At 29.0% G+C, this 20280-nt stretch overlaps 2 protein-coding genes across 2 annotated transcripts in view; one reads left to right on the top strand and one right to left on the bottom strand.

Moving 5' to 3' along the window:
- Nucleotides 1-5130, top strand: part of LOC113388511 (protein unc-13 homolog 4B-like) — a 26289-nt gene extending 21159 nt beyond the window's left edge. Inside the window, 5 exon segments of the mRNA XM_026625886.1 lie at nucleotides 1506-1647; nucleotides 1756-1879; nucleotides 3562-3740; nucleotides 4867-4949; nucleotides 5044-5130. Coding sequence (XP_026481671.1) covers nucleotides 1506-1647; nucleotides 1756-1879; nucleotides 3562-3740; nucleotides 4867-4949; nucleotides 5044-5130 — 615 coding nt within the window.
- Nucleotides 5131-5942: 812 nt separating this feature from the next.
- LOC113388510 (GATA zinc finger domain-containing protein 14-like) lies at nucleotides 5943-19328 on the bottom strand. The gene is made up of 5 exons (XM_026625885.1): nucleotides 19192-19328; nucleotides 14380-14922; nucleotides 11394-11568; nucleotides 9212-9369; nucleotides 5943-6162 (listed from the first exon to the last, which is right to left on the bottom strand). The coding sequence occupies exons 1-5, from the start codon at nucleotides 19241-19243 to the stop codon at nucleotides 6101-6103; spliced, it is 990 nt and encodes a 329-aa protein (XP_026481670.1). The 5' UTR covers nucleotides 19244-19328; the 3' UTR covers nucleotides 5943-6100.
- Between the last annotated feature and the right edge of the window lie 952 nt (nucleotides 19329-20280).

Genomic DNA, 20280 nt, shown 5'->3' with positions numbered 1-20280 from the left:
ATATATATATATATATATATACTAGCTGACCCGGCAAACGTTGTTTTGCTAAGTAAGGTATATTCTAATCAATTTCTAGAGAATCAAAAATATTAATACTTTAAGTGTATAAGGATATCGACTTATTGATTACGTTTCAAGTTTTTCAAATTCTTTTTGGATTCGGGATTTTGTATATAATTATAAATAATACTATTGAGCTTATACAAAATTTTCAAATTTTTGCGGGGAGAGATAGAAAATGAATTAAGTATTTCTTTTTGACCTGCTTTTTGAAAAGTTTCAAGTAACATTCGATGAATTAAAGTAAATTTAATAAAAAGTATATATGTAGAGCAGGGCGAGGCACGAAGGTCCAATTTAACTTTGAGCAAATATAAACTATATTATGAAAACCATAACAATTGTATCACAACAAATAACACATATCAAACGAACAATTATCTGACTACGTTCAGTAAACTGCCTTCTACTTCATCATTGTAGAAATGTGCTTTTTTGATGTCTTTCAAAACTTAAACTTGTAACGGGCAGGTGGCAAAAAGGATTAAAGCCTTATTATAATTATAAAGGTATTTTACAAAATAATTACATTTTTAACTAATGCTAAAAAACTACCAACGGAAGAAAATACTTTCATTATGGATTTTCAAAGATTACCGTTTATCTCCCCCATTTCAAAGATTACTGTTTTCAAATCAAGGTTATAGCTAGTTATACATCTTTTTCCCTCTACTTTCAAATATCGTTGTTAAACAATGCTTAACTTTACTGGTTTTTGACACATCCGTGGTGGACCTTTTTAACCCCGGACCTTCATATATTACTATCTATTCTTCGATAAATTCTGGGAAATTATAACTGGGAAAATGTTGTTCGACAAAATGCCTATTTGATCGATATCAAATTTAGGTTCTGAATTAAAATAACATAAATAAAAAATAAAATAATCTAGAAAATGTTTTATAAATACCAATGAGTGAATAATTATACAAATGAGATCTTTCATAGCACCGTGTTTGAGAAAAATATGCCTAAAAGAGCATTTTCATATTAATAATTTAAAAAAGTTAATATTTTGAGTCTCTAGTAAAACTTGCGGTCCGTTTACTAACGTTTTTGTATATAAATAAAACTACAAACAAATCTACTTACTACAATTCAATCATAATGAAATAATATTCACGTAAAACATCCTATTAAACGTAATTGAACATAATCTGTTAAAAGCGTTTGATATTTAACGTATTAGCCACGGTCCATTGTTTTATTCAAATTACGCTTCTACAAAAATGTTAAAATTAAAAATGTAAAGTTTCTATGCGATTTTGAAATAATATCTCACCTTTCCGACAATCTACTGATTAGCACGAATTTTTCAAGACTAAAACTGGCCAAATCGGTTTAGCCGTTTTCGAGTTTTACCGAATCATTTTGTCGAGAGCTCGATTTTTATATATAAGAATATAGATTTTATTATAATTGTTACACTGTATTTTTTGCAGTATCATTTGGGAAGATTAAAAGAACTGGAAAGTATGACAAGTTCACCATATGGGGTACTAACTGTTCGATGTCATCTTCATACTACAAAACTTTTTGTGGAAATTATGAATGCGAGCAAATTGATTCGAATGGACAATGAAAGTATTAAAACAAACTAATTTATATTATTATTGAATTGACAAAGATTGAAGATGACAAAAAATTACTATTATATATTTTTGTATATTAAAATATTCTTTTTGTTTTTAGATATCTGTAACCCTTTTGTAAAAATCAGTTTACTGCCACAAGATAAATTTATTGGATTATCTAAACATACAACTAAAACTATACTTAAGACTGATCATCCGTTATTTGATGAAACATTTATCGTGTAAGTATGTTATTAATAAAAAGTAATTTAATTATTATTAATTTTTAAAATAAGTAGTGGAGCATGGCATCTTAAATTGCTGGAACTTGTCGTATCAAAAATTAAAATTAAAACTCTGAAAAAAATCGTTCTTTGAGATTTTTAAAATTTTTGAAAAAAATTTTTTTTTTTGAAAAATTTGATTTTGTTTATACTTTGAAATGTTTTGGAAATTTTGAACTTTTTTTAAAGCAATCGAGATACGTTAGCTGCGTAGAAACGAAATAGTGAAGCGCGTGGGCGCCGCGTTGCATTATATAGGATAAACGTTGATACGGAACCCATAACACCGTAAACAAAATTTGTTATTATTATTAAAATTATCTATAAAATATGTGATAATTTATGATCATTTTTTTACTTTTTCTTATTGTATTAAATAAAATGAAAAACTAGTGGGGTGTGTGGCATCGTGCCTTAAGGCAAATTGCTGGAACTTCCCGTACCGTAACGAAATGTACGAGGAATATTGAATGTTTTCAAATAGATTATTATAAATATTGTAACATTGTCTAATATTTATAAGAATTATATAAACTGAATTGCAGAGTTGAAATTAGTTGTTTAAAGTATATTAGAACTATAGTCAGAATTAAAAATAAAATCTGAATTATTTTCGATATACAAAAAATTAAAAAAAAAAAAATGAAACAAATTTTTTTTTCCAAAATCAATTATTTTGTTAAGACAGGCAGAAAGTTCTTTGAATCAAATTCTTAGAAATTTCCTCAGTTCTTTATTTCAATACAAACAAAAACGTTTTTTGAATCAATCAAATCGGATGCTCGGTTTTCTCAAAAATTGAAATTCCGTTTTGGCACTCTTTGCTTCGTATCTCCGAAACGTCTGGACCTACCTTTGCCAAAAACTAATCAGCACATCTCCCCATCAATAGGAATCGAATGTTTTTTTTTTGAATCATTCAAATCGGTTCGCGATTGCTCTGAAAATAAGTTCAAAATTTCCAAAATAATTCAAAGTATAAAAATTTCAAATATTTCAAAAAAGTCAATTGTTTTCAAAAATTTTAAAAATCTCAAATTGTTTTTTTCAGAATTTTAAAAGAAAATTGAATCCTTTTTAAAAATGATAGTTTTTGGTGCGGGAAGTTTTAGCAATTTGCCTTAAGGCACGATGCCATGCACCACTAGTTTCTATTATAATACCATTTCTAGCTCGATTTTAATCTAAGAATTTAATATAAGAGAGTTTATTTTCAATAATTTTTTATTATACTTTTATCGTGTAAGTATTGCTCAAAAACAGTTATTAATAAGAAGTAATTTATTTATTACTAATTTTTAAAATAACTCTTTAAATTCATATCAGATGAGTATTTTATTTTTTAATATACATAAATCAAATTACCATCTTGCAATATTTAAATTTTTATTTATTAAATAATTTTCAAGATATTTGTGCAATATATGTGGTATAGGAATAATAATATTTATTTTATCACTAATTATATTTGCAAATTTAGCTTTATGTTGATTTTGAGCTGGATTTTATTCTAAAGAGAGTTTATCTTCAACAAATTTTAATATATTACTTAAAATTGGGTTATGTACTTGTTATTCATTTCGATTAAGAAGAATATTATTTTATCTAGTAAATCTAAAAATTTTTGTTTTGCTTTGCAGAAAGTTAACCGAGAAGCAATTATCAACCAAGGATGCCTTAATATCCTTCAGTGTCAGACATCGAGACTTGTTAATGAATAAATGTCTAGGACAAACTTTTATGAGACTCTCGGATGTGCCCACAAGTTCCAGTGATTGCAAATTAACAAATCTAACATTAATTAAACCATTTGATAGAAGTAAGTGATGATAATTATACTTTTAATTTATAATTTATTTTTGATCATATTATTTACTTTGTTTAATATAAATGAAACTAAAACTTTAGATGAATTAAATTTTCTAATGGCAGTCGACTGTAGTATGAAAGACACCTTTACGTTCAATTTGTAATGTAACAAAAACGAAACCGTTACGTAACAGTTAGTTATGTTCATGAATCTGAAATTTAACGTTACGTTATATAAACGATTTGATTACGTTTATTTATTAACTTCCCGTAGGGTAAGTTATTGTAATGGGCCGAAAATCGGAATTGAAAATTTTTACATTTCTCGACGTTTTGAAGGTTTCTGAACATTTTGGCATACTTCAGAAAAAATGGATGTGTGTGTGTGTATGTGTGTGTGTGTATGTATGTATGGATACAAATTTCCAGTCACGTTTCCGGGCGAACGGATCAACCGATTTGAATGGTTTAAAAAGCATTCGATTTCTATCGATGGGGAAAAGAGCTGATTAGTTTTTGGCAAAGGCAGGTCCAGCCGTTTCGAGGATACTGAGCAAAGAGTGCAGAAAATAGAAATCGACTTTTTGAGAGAACGGAGTATCCGATTTGAATGATCTAAAAAACATTCAATTAGTAATGATTGGGAGAAGTGTTTATTAATTTTTGGCAAAGGAAGGCCCAGCCATTTCGAAGATACGGAGCTAAATATGTGAAAAATTGCAGTTTTTGAGAGAACTGAGCGTCCGATTTGAATGATTCAAAGAACTTTCTGCTTGTTTTAACAAAATAATTGATTTTAAAAAAAAAAATTTGTTCCAATTTTTTTTTTTTTTTTTTTAATTTTTTGTAAATCGAAAATAATTCAGATTTTATTTTTAATTCTGACTATAGTTTTAATATACTTTAAACAAATAATTCCAACTTTCAATATTAGACAATGTTACAATATTTATAATAATCTATTTGAAAACATTCAATATTCCTCGAACATTTCGCTAAGATACGGGAAGTTCCAGCAATTTGCCTTAAGGCACGATGCCACCCACCCCACTAGTTTAATATTTAGTTTCTCAAATTTATTTTATTCAAGATTAGCACATATATTTACAATAGTAATATTTCATTTATATTATTAGACAATGAGATATTGAAAGCTTTGGAAAATCGACAAGACGACAAGCAGGCCAAAGAATTCTTGAAAAAACTGAAATTCAATACGGTAACAGTAATTTTTTAAATATTAACATTTCTTTAATTAATATACTCATTAGATATTTAATTAATAATTAATAGTAATACTATGTCAATTACAGGAGGATAAGATTTCCGGAACAATTTCCAATTTTAGTCGTGGAGCTAGAAACTTTCGAAATAGCTTCAGAAGGAAAACAAATGGTTAAAAGTGATGATAAACTGTGATTTTATATCTTAAAGGTATTATTAGTTTGTAGTATTCAATAAATAGAGAGCTTTGAAATTAGAATATCCACTAAAGAATTATTTAAAACAATTATAATTATTTAATATAAAACGAGATGTCACCTAGTTAATTATTTATATTTTTAATAAATAATTAATTAAATGTATTGTTAAATAATTCATTTATAATAACGATTAATATTAATCACGGCTTGGAAAATTTAAAAGTGACTCTTGAGATTGGTTTTTGCAAGAATTCATTTCATAATTTTTACGTAAATTTTGTAAGTATTGAGCCAATCGATTATTGAAAATTATGAATTTTGAGTTTTTATCCCCAAAATTGTGTACTTATAACTCAAGAAGAAATCAAGTATTTCAATAAATTTCATTTTTATATATATATATATATATATATATATGTATATATATATAATTAAAAACTGATAAGTTTATTATATAAATATATTTTAATTTTTTATTTATAAATATAAAAACACAATGACTATTTTATTTGTAAATATGTAAAATAGAGCATGTATAAAATTAATTTAAGTTTATATTTAATAACTGAGTATTTTTGTAAACTTATAATAATATAATTGAAGACAAATTATTGAAACTATTTCAAGAAAATAAAAATGAAGACGAAGATAGCAATGAATATGTTTTTATAAAATATGAAGTGAAATCAGTGTTTAAAAAAGTGAAAGACTGAGCATAGATAGAATAGAAAAAATATCACAAACAAGAGGAAATAGTATGTTATTCTCAAGAAATATTATCTTTGGTATGATGTTATTATTCACAAATTTTATCGAAAAGTGTTACGAGGTAAAATGTGAATTCTTGATAATTTTTATAAGGATATATGATAAAGTTCAGGAATAAATACTGACCACCACTAATACGACAAAATTATTCATTTGTAATACTTGAACACATTTTAAATTAAACTCTGTTGATGGAACTCGATAAACCTGGGCATGCACCTTTGTATGATTCTCGGACATCTGGAAAAGAAGAATATGTTAAATATATATATATATATATATATATATATATATTAGAGTGGTCCTTAAAATAGTCATTTTAGAATTTTCTTGCTCCTAGGGGCTCAAATGGTTCCAAATAGATAAAAAACAATTCTCTGAAAGTTTTTGCTCTTAATATTAACGTTTAGATAGAGCGCAATTCAATCAAAGTTTGTATGGAAATAGCATGGAAAAATTTTCAAAAATTTAAAAAATGAGTTAGATTCTTATTGATGAAAAATTATGAAACACCTGAAAAATGGTAAATGAAACAAATTTAAATACACGTTTATTATTAACAAACGTGCAGGCAAGGTGATTATAATAAATAAATATAGCATATATATAAATATAGCATTAATATGTTGCATGAAATAATTTACAGATGAATTCACAAGTGATTTATACAATTTATGATCATTGAAGAACTCTTAGGATACACCAGCAACTTGCCGATAGGCACAGCTTAAATCTACACCTGAATGATGAAATAATGAAAAGGAAAGCAGTACACCACTGAACAACTTTTTTTTATTAAACTATAAACTACAAATGTCGGGTATGATTTTTTTTGTTACAATAATTTATTTAAATGAATATAAATACATATGATTATAATTATAATATAATAGAGAGATAGATAGAGAGCTTTTGATAAATTTAAATGATTATTTTTAGTTTTACACCATCTCGGCGTCTAAATCTCGACAGGCGCCAATGGAGGCTTGCTGGACATCTGGAACAAAATAATGGCAGAAAAAATGAAATGATGATGATGAAGATGAAATTATTTATTTATATTATAAATAATATATTTGGGATGATGGTGAGGTGTGGTTATAGGCAGTTGATGGACGTGTAGTAGGTGAGTGATAGATTTTTTTTTAGGATTTGACTATATGACTATAAGCGTATATGACGATGGATGTTTCTAATATATACACACACACACACACACAGATATATATATATATATATATATATATATATCAGGGTGGTCCTTAACAACGACATTTTCGAATTTCTTTGCTCCCAGGGGCGCAACTGCTTCCAAATCAATAAGAAATGATTCTCTAATAGTATTAGCTTTTTATATAACTATTTAGATAGAGCGCACATAATTAAAAGTTTCATATACTTGTTACTAACATGTGCCATTAAGTAAATTCGTGCGCCATTCGAATATTATGATACATAAGAATATTTATAAACCACTTAACCTCTAATTAAATTCATGTGGGCTGTTCTATAATATCTATTCATCATGGAATCAAGATAATAATTTGAGTGTCAACATCACCAATTAAATAAATATTTTGCTGCAAAATTAATCTTGATGCCATGATGAATAGATATTATAGAGCAGCCCACATGGATTTAATTAGAGGTTAAGTGGTTTATAACTGAAACGTATGAAATTCAAATAAATTTCTAAAAACTTTCATACTATTTTTTATTGATGTAACGCTTGCGTTTACTAACACAACTAAAATGTGAACCAAAAAAGGCTTATTGATGTATATATTTAGTAAATGTGATCTAGATTCTTTTAGACCCTTACTAGATTCTGCTCATAAGATTCTTATTAGATACGTATAAGATTCTTATGAGATCATTACTAAATTCTTAGAAGATTCTTTTTGCAAGATTCTTATTAGATACGCACAAGATTTTTTATGAGATTCTTCTTACTAGATACTTATTAGATACATATAAGGTTTTTATAAAATTTATACTTGAGTCTTGAGTAGATATTTATTACGAGATTCTTAAAAAATCTTTACTATAGTTTGTTGATTCATTTTACAAGATTCTCATTAGAGATCCTTATTAGATTCTTATTAGGTTCTTTTTACATTTATATTGAATGTAACGTAATATATAAGAAATCTAGAGTCTTTAGATTCTGTTCACAAGATCCTTATTAGATATGTATGAGATTCTTATGAGTTTTTTTGCTAAATTCTTGGAAGATTCTTATTCGGGATGGGCAAGATTTTTAATGAGATCTTTACTAGATTCTTATTTCAATATACTTATTAGATACGTATAAGGTTCTTATAAGATCTATACTAGATTCTTAGTAGATTTTCATACTAGATCTTTAGTAGATTTTTCTTACGAAATTCTTAAAAGATCCTTACTAGATTTTTGGTAAATTCATCTTACAAGATTGTCATTTGAGATCTTTAGATTTTTTTTGCAAAATTGAGATTATTTGTGAATTTTTACAAGCTTCTTATAGGTTTTACATTCTTGGTAGAACCATATTAGATTTAGTTTCTAAGAGTTTTTCACTTTTATTTTCATGGTAAGACAAAATATATTTTAGGAAGCGTCCATTAATCACGTGATCAATTTTTGAGGGATTTTAAGACCCCTTCTTGTCGTGATATCAAAATGTAACCCCTCTCCCCCTCCCTTTCCGAACATCGGTGTATTTTTAGTTACGTAAAACTTTCCGAACTATTTTTTTACGAAAAAATGTAAAATTTTTGTTTTTTTGATAATTTAGGTAAAAAATAAGTACACGTATTATCTTACTAGACTGGTACCATACAAATCTATGGCAAAGCTGTAAAAGCTTCCACTCTCTCATTTTTTTAAATCTAAATCAAATCGCTAGGCATGCCACATAACAATATAATTTAAAAATGGATTGGCATATTTTGATTTGTAATTAAAAATTTAATGAATTAATGAATCTATATCAAAATCTTGAAGCTTTCCTTGAAGCCAATTCAATTTAAATAGAATCAGTTCCAGACTAAAAAAAATGGTTCCAAGTTGGAATAATTTTGACAAAACACTCATAGAAAATTGGCATTATACTGGCTGAATAATATTGTAAATTTCTCTTCTAGATCATTTAATTTAGGTCGAATATTTTGAATCCATTAACAAACACTACTTTGAATCTTTGCGGACCAAGTGCCCCAAAGTTTGATAGCCAATTCATATTTTTATTAAACCCATTCATTGAATAAACTCCACTTTTTATTTTCTATAAATCAATTCCACTACTCACTTATTCCGCAGGTCTGGGCACACCTCATCTTTCCTGGATTCGTGTAAGTTGCCCCATCAGTTCCACATATGGGGTTGTACTCGTTCGTCACGGTGCGATGGCAGTTGTTCTGGCAATTGTTTGCTGACGATTGGGCGACGAACGGGAACTGATTTTGCCTGGATAAGAGGTAAATGATAAATAACCTTATACAGGGCCGGTCCTTCCTTGCATGCGATGCATGCAAGAAATGCGGGCGCACGCCTTAGGGGGCGCCAACACGAGATTCGGAAATTAAATTTATATTATAATATTTATATTTTTTTATATAAAATCTAGAATTATTTATTTAAAATCTAGTATACATAATAAATTATAATAAACAATCTAACTTAATTAGGGATACGGAGACACAAAAAGCATATTCATTTTGCAGTGTGATATCAGTAGAAACAATTAACCGATTAATAATTCTGCAAATTAGTCAATAACAGCTGTTTATTGCTTAATCTACTTATTCAATTTTTTCTTTGTTTGAAGTTACCGTGGAATCGAAAAAGAAATTATCTAGTGTTCAAGATCCCATAAGCGCAAACCTGCGAAAGATTAAATTAATTATTGGGCATTATTGACGAAAAATTACGAGCTAATTTAATTAAATCGGAACTTGTTAAAAAATATAAACAAATTATATAAAATGGGGGTGACTTGTTTATCCAAAAAAATGAATTGTAACTTTTGCTTTTGTTGCAAATGTTTCGCATCTGTTGAACTTTGAATATTGAAGACATGCGTGGAAGAAATATTAAAAATAGAAGCAAAATTTACTTTGGAACGAAAATCTTAAGGCTTGTTTTATACCTAGTGGTGTCCATACTCTAAATTTAATAATTATTAACTATACAGAAGTAATACATATCAAATATAATAATTTTTTTTTTTTTTTCAAAATAGTTCAAGAAATGTGTAATTTCTTTGCATTTTTTACTGATTTTTTAACAATATTTCTAAAATACGTTAAAAATTTAACTTTAAAACAACAAGCTAATACTCTGGATATGACGGCTCTTACGATATCAATAAGGAGAAGTTTACGACGCAATTTTTGATATTGTAAATGATGAAAAATTAAATTAAGTTAAAATTTAAAAAATCCAACATGAAATACGAGTGTTATGATTAAAAATTAAATGCTAGTTTTTTTAAATATTAATATTGGACATACGTTAAAAATAATTGAAAATTTCAAAATACTTGATTATAATCAACCCCCGAATCGCCTCGATTTTCTAAATAAATTTGAAATCAATATATTTTATACGCTTTTAGATTAAATCTAATTTTTTGTGCACTAAATCCAGAATAATTAAAAATTAATTTATTTATTTCACTTAATATTTTTGTTAGATTAAAGTTATAGAATTTAAGAAATGAATTTCAGAAATATTATTTATTATTTTGATATCAAGATCTTGATATCAAAATAATAAATACTATTTCTGAACTGCATTTCTTAAATTCTATAACTTTAATCTAACAAAAATATTAATTCTTTTGCTGTGGTAGTCGAATATATATACGGTAGTTGAATATTACTAAAATGTGAAATTACGACATGGATTGTTTTATTTATTGATATCGATAATAATAAATAAATTTAAAATCAATATATTTTATACCCTTCTAGATTATATCTAATTTTTTGTGTACTAAATCCAGAATAATTAAAAATTAATTTAAAAAAAAATGTAAATATTTATATAATTTTAATGATAAACTGTTAAAACGGTGAAAATTAATAAGGGGGAGGGCGCTAGAAAAAAAGTTGCATGCAGGCGCTAAGGACCCCAGGACCGGCCCTGAGTAACCTCATATCAAAATGTGCAACTAAGGGGGCAATTCTACCGTAACAGAGCTTATAAAATAGCATTGTCATGGCAAGACTCATGGCTTGTTCTTGGTATTAAAAATTATTAAATTAAAAAAGGAATAAGGTTATGATAACAGAATTCTAGACGATGCAGTTATCATAACATTATTCTTTGCTTAATTATATGCAAAATACGCCTTGCCGCACGGCAAATAGATAGACATTTTCATAATTTTCACTACCAAGAACAAGCGCAAGAGAGCGTTGCCATGACAACGCAATTTTATGAGCTCTGTTATGGCAGAATTGCCCCTAATTGTTTGTTATCCTTACACAGAGTTAAGGTTGTTTCCAGTCCACTGCAGAATCGGTCCAGAACTGCGAGGCGTGGTGGAGGTCGTCCTGGTTTCTTCGCTGTTGCCGAAGACGAAACCACCATCGTCGTCGTAGAAGTCGATCTGTCTGGTTGTCCTGCGAGTGTTTATACTCGACTGGGTTGGTCTGGGATCTTTAGAAAAAAAAGAAGGTATTGCAAAAATTAATACTTAATTTTAGAAAATTAGTAAAGCCCGGTGCACACGACGCCAGATTTCATGCCGGAGAATTTTTGTTTGTTTGTTACTCTAGCAACGACATAATAAATCATAATTTACGATCTTGCCCGACATATTTTACGATCTTGCCAGCCAGATTTCACGTTTAAGCTCTCTATTCGCAACGTGAGTGTTCTTAACATAATTTATGTCTATGACCGTTGACTAGTAACGACGGAAACTGATTTCACGTCAATTTCTGTTCTCGAAAACTCCTGCCGTATTTTAAGAATAGAGTATGTCCTATTCGATGGCGATATTGACTGTTTTGTGACCGTTACTTTCAGTGTCCAATGAGAAAGCTGTATTTTGTCACGTGAATATGAAGTGTACTTGATTCATGTGCTTCGACTTTGGAAACGTTCAGTTTTTATTTTGTGATGGCTATTGTGTATATTTAGCGATGTGAAAAAATGATTAGTTTTTCGGAAACGAAGTTCAATAATTTTAAAGTATTCGAATTTCCCAAAAAAAAAATCAAATATGCATTTTTTTCAAATTTTTGTAATTTTATTTGAAACTAGATGACTCGACAGACGTTGTCCTGTACATGTGTCTACAATTTTTTAATATAATATACTAATATTTACCATTTACATAAAAATATTAATTATTGTTTTTTAAATTACTCTTTACGCCAAAATGCATATACATTTATAATATAAGCGATGTTAAATGCAAAACTGCTTTAAATAAAATGATGAGTCCCAATTCCCACACTATATTGGAAATTGAAGTATTTTAAACGGTATAACATAACCATAACCATAACATAACACTGGTACTTCGTGTTGGATTAAATTAATTTAATTTTTTATTATTTAAGATATTCAAAATTGCATCTTAAACTTTTCCTAATCGATATCGTGAAGGCCGATTTGTATGTATTCATTTCTACTTTTCCATTTGTTGTTATAAAGTGAAATTTTTTCGAATTTTAAAAATAATGTGGAAAGATTAGTAAAAGATGCAAAAAAATTATATATTGAAAAAAAACTATATTGAAAATTTAATATCTGAATCTTGTGTTGGCGCCCCCTAAGACGTGCGCTCGTAGTTTTCGCATGCATCGCATTAAATATAGGACCGGCCCTGATTAATACTTAATTTCATATTTTAAGTGAATTAATTTGTCATATCCTGTTCATATGTGTATCATTCGATCTGCCATACATATACTGTCTATTTTAAATTATTTCAATTTCTGGCACATTTCAGCTGCTTTTTGTCAATAATATTGTAGACATTACATTCTTCTTATTCATATTCATGAATTTATTATACATATTCTAATATTGTCTAGGTTCATAAGCAAATTGAAATTTTTGGCAGATGATAGTTTTCATTTGTTTTCAATGCAAACAATGACATGCCGTTTTTTTTTTTCAATTTATTCCATTTATTTTGACAATATTCCATATACTCGTACATCCCAGTACTTTATAATCACACACAACTTGGAAAATTTTCTTAACAAACTTCAGAAAGATTAATCAAAATCCGAATAATAGTTTAGAAGGAGTATACAGTGAGTACTTGTAATTTAATATGAACTTTATATAATAGCAATAAAGCTCAAATTAATTCTACATTGTTCGAAAACGTTTGTATGTGAAAAGGAAAAGGGCTGTTTTTAGGGTTTTCCCGCCAATTATTCGATTTTTTCTCAACGAACCTTTCAAAAAATGAATTGGACAAATTGGTCCAGGCGTTTCATTTTTATATGTAAGATATCAAAAAATTACAAAATTAAAAAAAAAATTTAAATCGTTTTATTTCAAAAATTTCTAGATTTGCAAAAATATTCAAAACTTAAAAAAAAAATTAAAATTGGCAAACAATTTATTATTATTATCGGTTTATAAAATTATCGATTATCTTTTTATAATTATCATTTCGTTTAATTTTCGGAAATATGAGATTAAATCATCTTATGGATTCACCCTAATCGGATACGATACATATATGTTTATTGTTTACATTTTATACAATGCTCTGTTTGTACACTTATAAGCATTAGTGCATTTTAGGCTTAAAAAATATAAATTGTGAAATTCACAGTATATACTTATAAAAATTTATTTGAAAATCCACAAAATAATTATTAATCATAAAACTAGTGGTATATGGCATCGTGCCTTAAGGCAAATTTCTGGAACTTTCCGTACCGTAATTAAATATTCGAGAAATTTTAAACGTTTACAGATATATTATTACGAATACTGTAACTTTCATTATTTTTGCTATCTTATTATATCTGAGCAAATCAAATGATAAGTCATAAATCAATTTATCTCCTATCATTTATTAACAATCGTCATTTCATTTCGAATTCAATTTCAAAAAAATAGTTGCCTAAATTGTTACACAAAATTGAAAAAGTGCTCCCGTATAGTCACAGTCTAAACTCATTTGCAAATAATTCTGTGCGACATTTTCACTTATACTGTGCTTAGCTTGGCGGCATTTTCACATTTTTTAATAGTTTTCACAAAATTCGAAATCGAAAAGTGCTCCAGTGCATAAATAGTCTAAACGCACTCGGGTAAACAAATGTACCAGAGTGGCGCTTAGACTGTGCTCATCCTGGGTAATTTTTTGAATTTATAATCCTTTTTTTTTCTTGCTCACCTTACCAGAAAACTTGACAGAAATCCTGTTACAAGAAATACTGGCCTCGTGTTCACCGGGCTTAAATTATTGTTTGATATTAGTTTTATACTCACCAAATAGATTTTGGTTAGATCCAGGTCTCTGGTTCTGATTAAAATTACCTCCTGGTCTCTGATTTTGATTAAATCCACCACCACTAGGTCTTTGGAACTGATTAAAACCAGAGCCTTGGTTCTGATTGAAATTTCCACTTCCTGGTCTTTGATTCTGATTAAAATTTCCACTTCCTGGTCTTTGGTTTTGATTAAAATTTCCACCACCTGGTCTTTGATTCTGATTAAAATTTCCACTTCCTGGTCTTTGGTTTTGATTAAAATTTCCACCACCTGGTCTTTGATTCTGATTAAAATTTCCACCGCTCGGGTTGAAATTTACTTGACCAGGCCTAGGCTGATTATTGAAATTAGGATTGTTGAAACCTTGTTGAAAGTTCTGATTTGTATTGAAATTTTGTTGTCCAGGTCTCCGGAAGTTCTGGTTCTGTCTTGGGGGTCTTGGGGGCGGTGTGTTGAAGTTGACAGGACCGGGGAAGAATAGTTGGCGTTTTTGGCGTGATATTTGTACTGGTGAGGAAGATGCACTTGTGGAAGATAACACTGGAAATTGAAAACAAGTAAGTTTTATTGTCTTTTTCAAAACATATATTTTTTTGGGGAAAAAGAAATCAATTATTTTTTTGGTACTGATAGATTTCTCGTAAAGTATCAAACTCGATCAAACAATTTCAGATTTATGCTCGTTGGAAAGGTGACATTTCGCAGTATAATTTTTTTTTTTTGCTGTTTTCGTTTGGTGCATTCAGTTGTGAGTTACAGGGTGTTCAAAATAGAAGTGAACAAAGATAAAATTCGGTACATTTTTATCTTTCCTTAGGGTAGTTATAGTAATGGGCCGAAAATCAAAAATGAAAATTTTTGCATTTCTCGACGTCTTGAAGGTTTCTGAACATTTTTAAAGGGCATACCTCAGAAACTAAATGGATGTGTGTGTGTGCGTTTTGTATGTCCGCATTTTTTCGTCCACGTTTTCGGGCGCACGGATCAACCGATTTGAATGATTCAAAAAACATTCGATTCCTATTGTGCGGATTAGTTTTTGACAAAGACTGGTCCAGTCGTTACGGAGATTAAGAACAAAGAGTGCAGAAAATAGAAATCGAGTTTTTGAGAGAACGGAGTATCGGCTTTGAATGATTTAAAAAACATTCAATAAGTAATGATTGGGAGGTGTTTTAGTTTTTGGCAAAGGTAGGCCCAGCCATTTCGAAGATACAGAGCTAAATGTTAAAGAGATTGCGGTTTTTGAGAGAACTAAGCGTCCGATTTAAATGATTCAAAGAACTTTCTGCTTGTGTTGACAAAACAATTGCTTTTGGAAAAAAAATTCATTTCATTTTTTTTCGTCTATCGAAAATATTTTAGATTTCGAATTTAATTCGGGCTAAAGTTTTAAAGCTCACTTATATACTTTGAATGAATATTTTTGACTATGTGATTCAGTCAAGTTATAGTCGCAAAAAAAATCCAAAATGAATGTGTGTTTGTATGTGTGTGTATGTGTGTATGTATGTGTGTGAGTGTGTGTGTGTGCGGATACAAATTGTCGTCGACGACTTCGGGAACACGGATCAACCGATTTGAATATTTCGAAAAACATTCGATTCGCATTGATAAGCAGTTGTGCTGATTAGTTTATGGCGAAGGCAGGTCTAGCCGTTCCGGAGATACGGGGCAAAAAGTGCCAAAAACGGTAAATCAGTTTTTAAGAGAACAGAGCGTCCGATTTAAATAATTCAAAAAACATTTTATTTGTATTGACAAGATGAAGGCAGGTCCAGCGGTTATGGACTCTCAATAAAAATATTTAAAAAAATGTCATTTGGCGGTCAAAAATGTTCATTGGACATATGTACATCAAATTATCAGATATTATCATTTTGTGTAATTTTTTTTGGGTTCCGTACCAAGATTTTCGATCACGGTACGGAAAGATCCAGCAATTTGCCTTAAGGCGCAATGCCATACCACTAGTTCAAATCTTTCAAATCGACATATTAACCATTGAATTAATACCATGATTAATAATTAATAAACTGTCAATGCCGAACAAGAAAAACTATTTATGTACATAATATTAAACATTAGTAATTTTTATTCTTTGCATATTTTATAAATCCATTTAAATTTAATTAGAACGAATTATTTATCCATCAAGTGCAATAAAATTGTTTACTTTAGAATTAGCGTTTAAATTTCTCGGGAAATTCTATTCATCGATTCGTCATCGAGGAATTTCCAATGGGACTATTCGTACCGCGTTCAAAGAATTATTTAAATAAATAAATAAATAAACAAATATCAATACATGCGGTTATTTTACTATCTGCATTTACAATCGCTATAAATTCAATTTGTTTAATAATATCGATGCATTTGCATCTTAGATATTTGCATAAATAAACGATTCAAGTGCATTGACACGTACGACATGCTAGATAAAAGATTAAATAAAGATATGCAAACATCGTGCCTTAACGCAAATTGCTGGAACTTCCCGTACCGTAACGAAATGTTCGAGGAATATTAAATGTTTTCAAATAGATTATTATAAATACTATAACTTTCATTATTCGTATTTTATAGACAAAATATAAGAGCTTATAAATTGGACTACTGCGTTTTATATATATTTACAGAAAAGTAAATAAACAAAACTTAATCAATCGGATTTAAAATGAAGGACTTTTTTTAATATTCTTAAGAATTATATTAATAATATTATTAATAAAAATTGCAAAGTTAAAATTAATTATTTGAAGTATATCGGTGAGATTTAGAGCTGTAGCTAAAAATAAAATTAAAATCCGAATTACTTTCGATATTCAAACAAAAATTTGGGTTATTCAAATCGGATGCTCCGTCCTCTCAAAAACTCGATTTGTTTTTTCTGCACTCTTTGCTCCGTATCTCTGTAACGACTGAGCCTGCCTTTGCCAAAAACTAATCAGCACATTTCCCTATCAATAGGAATCGAATGTTTTTTTAACCATTCAAATCGGTGATCCGTGCGTCCGAAAATGTGGACAAAAATTATATCCATACATACATACACACACACTTTCTAATGACATACACGTGAAGTTAGGTTTTATGTGTAAAACGCCTGACGGCACAGCAAACACATAGTTTTTTGGCTGTTTGATATTTCCAACTAATACGAATATAGACCCGAAAAATAGCATTACCATAAGACTTATTATTAACTTAAGTAATACTAATCACAAAAAAATCGAAAATGAAATTTTTTATATATCTTTCCGTTTCAGAGGTTTCTGAACATTTTGGCATATCTTAGAAAAAATTGATGTATGTGTGTATGTGTGTATATGTGTTTGTATGTGTGTGTGTGCGGATACAAATTTTCGTCCACGATTTCGGGAACACGGTTCAACCGATTTCAGTTATTTAAAAAGCATTCGATTCGTATTGATAAGGAGACGTGCTGATTAGTTTTTTGCAAAGGCAGGTCAAGCCGCTTCGAAGATACGGGGCAAAAAGTGCCAAAAACGGTAACTCAGTTTTTAAGAGAACGGAGCGTCCGATTTTAATAATTACTTATATTGACAAGATAAAGAACCGATTAAATTTTTATGAAAGCAGGTCTAGCGGTTTCGGAGATCTAGTGAAAAAAGTAAAAAAAAAATGCCATTTGGCGGTCAAAAATGATCATTAGACATATGCACATCAAACTATCAGATATTTTATGGAGATTTTAATAATAAGAACAAATTTTGTGTACATTTGTATGGGTTCCGTACCAATGTTTATCCGTTAGACGGCGACGCGGCGCTTACGCGTTTAGATATTTCGTCTCTATGCAGTTAAAGCAGTACGATTGCTTTCAAAAAAGTTTAGAATTTTCAAAATATTTCAAAGTAATTTTTTTCAAAAATGTTTATCTTTTAAAAAAAAACATTTTTTGGTACGGGAAGTTCCAGTAACTTGCCTTAAGGCACGATGCCACACGACCCTCTAGTTTTTTTTGCTCTTTCGCTGGTGATATAATCTCATTCTTTGAACAGTTGTAATATCTGTCTCGTCTAAAAAATATTTTCCGTTTTAGTAACTTCAGAGATTTATAGAAACTACGAATAATATAGAAATAATTTCTAATCAATAAACTTACGTTTAGTACACGGCACAAATGTTTAATTTGTTTTATTATTTTCAAGTTTTCAATTTTCAAAATATTCTTGTGATTCAGGCATTTTTCATTAAATCAAGATTTGTACTACGATGTAACTTTAAAATGTTTATTTATCTATGCCGATTTCCTTGTTGATATCGGTACGATTACAACGGCAGATATCTATTCACGCGACACGACGACTAATCACAATTGACCCGTATAGAAATGATATCATCGAGAGCGAATGACATATCATTGGCGCTCGACTCTTATTTTATCTTATCTGCCGTAACGCACTTCCGTTGCATTTGTACGGATTTACACCCTAGTCGCGACTAAAGAAGATTTACTTCAATAAAACATATGACATATGACATTTAATGAATCGCGAGAGGAGTCCGCGATTGTCGTCGGCAATGTTCGCTCAGACATGTGACGTCACACAGTCACTTCTATGTTTGAGCACTTATTTTGCGCTCGACTAGCAGACCATGTAATATAATATAAGGTCTATGGTAAGACCACCACAGAAATGATTTTAGGCACCGATTACAATCCCGTTCTTGCATTTTAGTATTGTGAAGATGTTATCATACAATACTAAACTAAATACAATACTAACTACTTATTAACATGCTAATTGTTTTTATCAATTAATTGATTAATTATCATCTCACCTGCTAAAATGGCAGCAATCGCCAGAACCTTGAACTCTCGCCTCGTTGCCATTGTTTTTGTTAGAGACACAATAAGTTTGTCACGCTCTGCACTTTTATATATTTATATTTATTTATAGTCTCTTAGTTATTTATTTATTGATGCGTTGATAAATATTTAGTTTTGCTAAAATCGAAAAACTGGTTCTTCTTCTCGCAAACAGGCGACACGGTGACGATCTGTACTTTTTTTTTGAACGAACGACGAGTTGTTTTTTTATTGTCGTGGACGTCGATCGAGCTGAAGAAGTAGAAGGGAATCACATATATTAATTAATGAGGCGATTTGGATTTAAATATTATAATTGGATAGAGATTTATAATAACAAATTTATATATATATATATATATATATATATATATTGTAGAGTTTCGAACAAGAATCCAAAAATAATACAAAATAAAAAACAAGAAAAGTTTTTAAAAAAACAATTTCTTTATTTAATTATTTGTTTATTGTCGACGTTTCGGAACTAGGTACGTTCCATCTTCAGGACATCTGTCAAGAAACATGATCTTGATGAGATTTTAGCAAACAATATGTTTAGGAAAAGAAAATAGATTTTTCTTAAATAATGAATTAAATTGTAAAAAATATAATAATGTACAGAAATATGATAATATGTTCAAAATAAAAATGATAAAAATAAATGAGTGGATTATCAGAACAGGATATTAAACATAATAGAAAATTTTTTTGAAAGTTATGGAAATTTTTTAAGAAAAGGTTAATGACAAAGTTGAATTAATTACCTGTATGTTTGAATATTTGTTAGCACTTTTTCACTAAACAAGCTTTTTTAACAAAAATGATTTTGTGAGTTAATTTTCCGCCGAATAATTAGATTTTGTAAATCAAAATTACTAAAAAATTTGTCTTTTTAAAATTATTATTTGAAAACACAAATAATATTGTTCTCTGGATGTTGTTCGATTGGTTTTCGAAAATTAACTAAATGAAACTGGTGTGCCCTTTGTAACACGTGTAAACACTTGAACGAGAGATGTGAGATTGTATGTGTGTGTTTTTATATGTCAGGGTGTGAATAC

This window comes from Ctenocephalides felis, unplaced genomic scaffold, assembly GCF_003426905.1.
Source record: "Ctenocephalides felis isolate EL2017-DRISC unplaced genomic scaffold, ASM342690v1 CF-g0.4_SCAFFOLD_03572, whole genome shotgun sequence".
NCBI classification, from domain to species: domain Eukaryota; kingdom Metazoa; phylum Arthropoda; class Insecta; order Siphonaptera; family Pulicidae; genus Ctenocephalides; species Ctenocephalides felis.
This window is presented reverse-complemented; position numbering and strand designations above follow the sequence as displayed.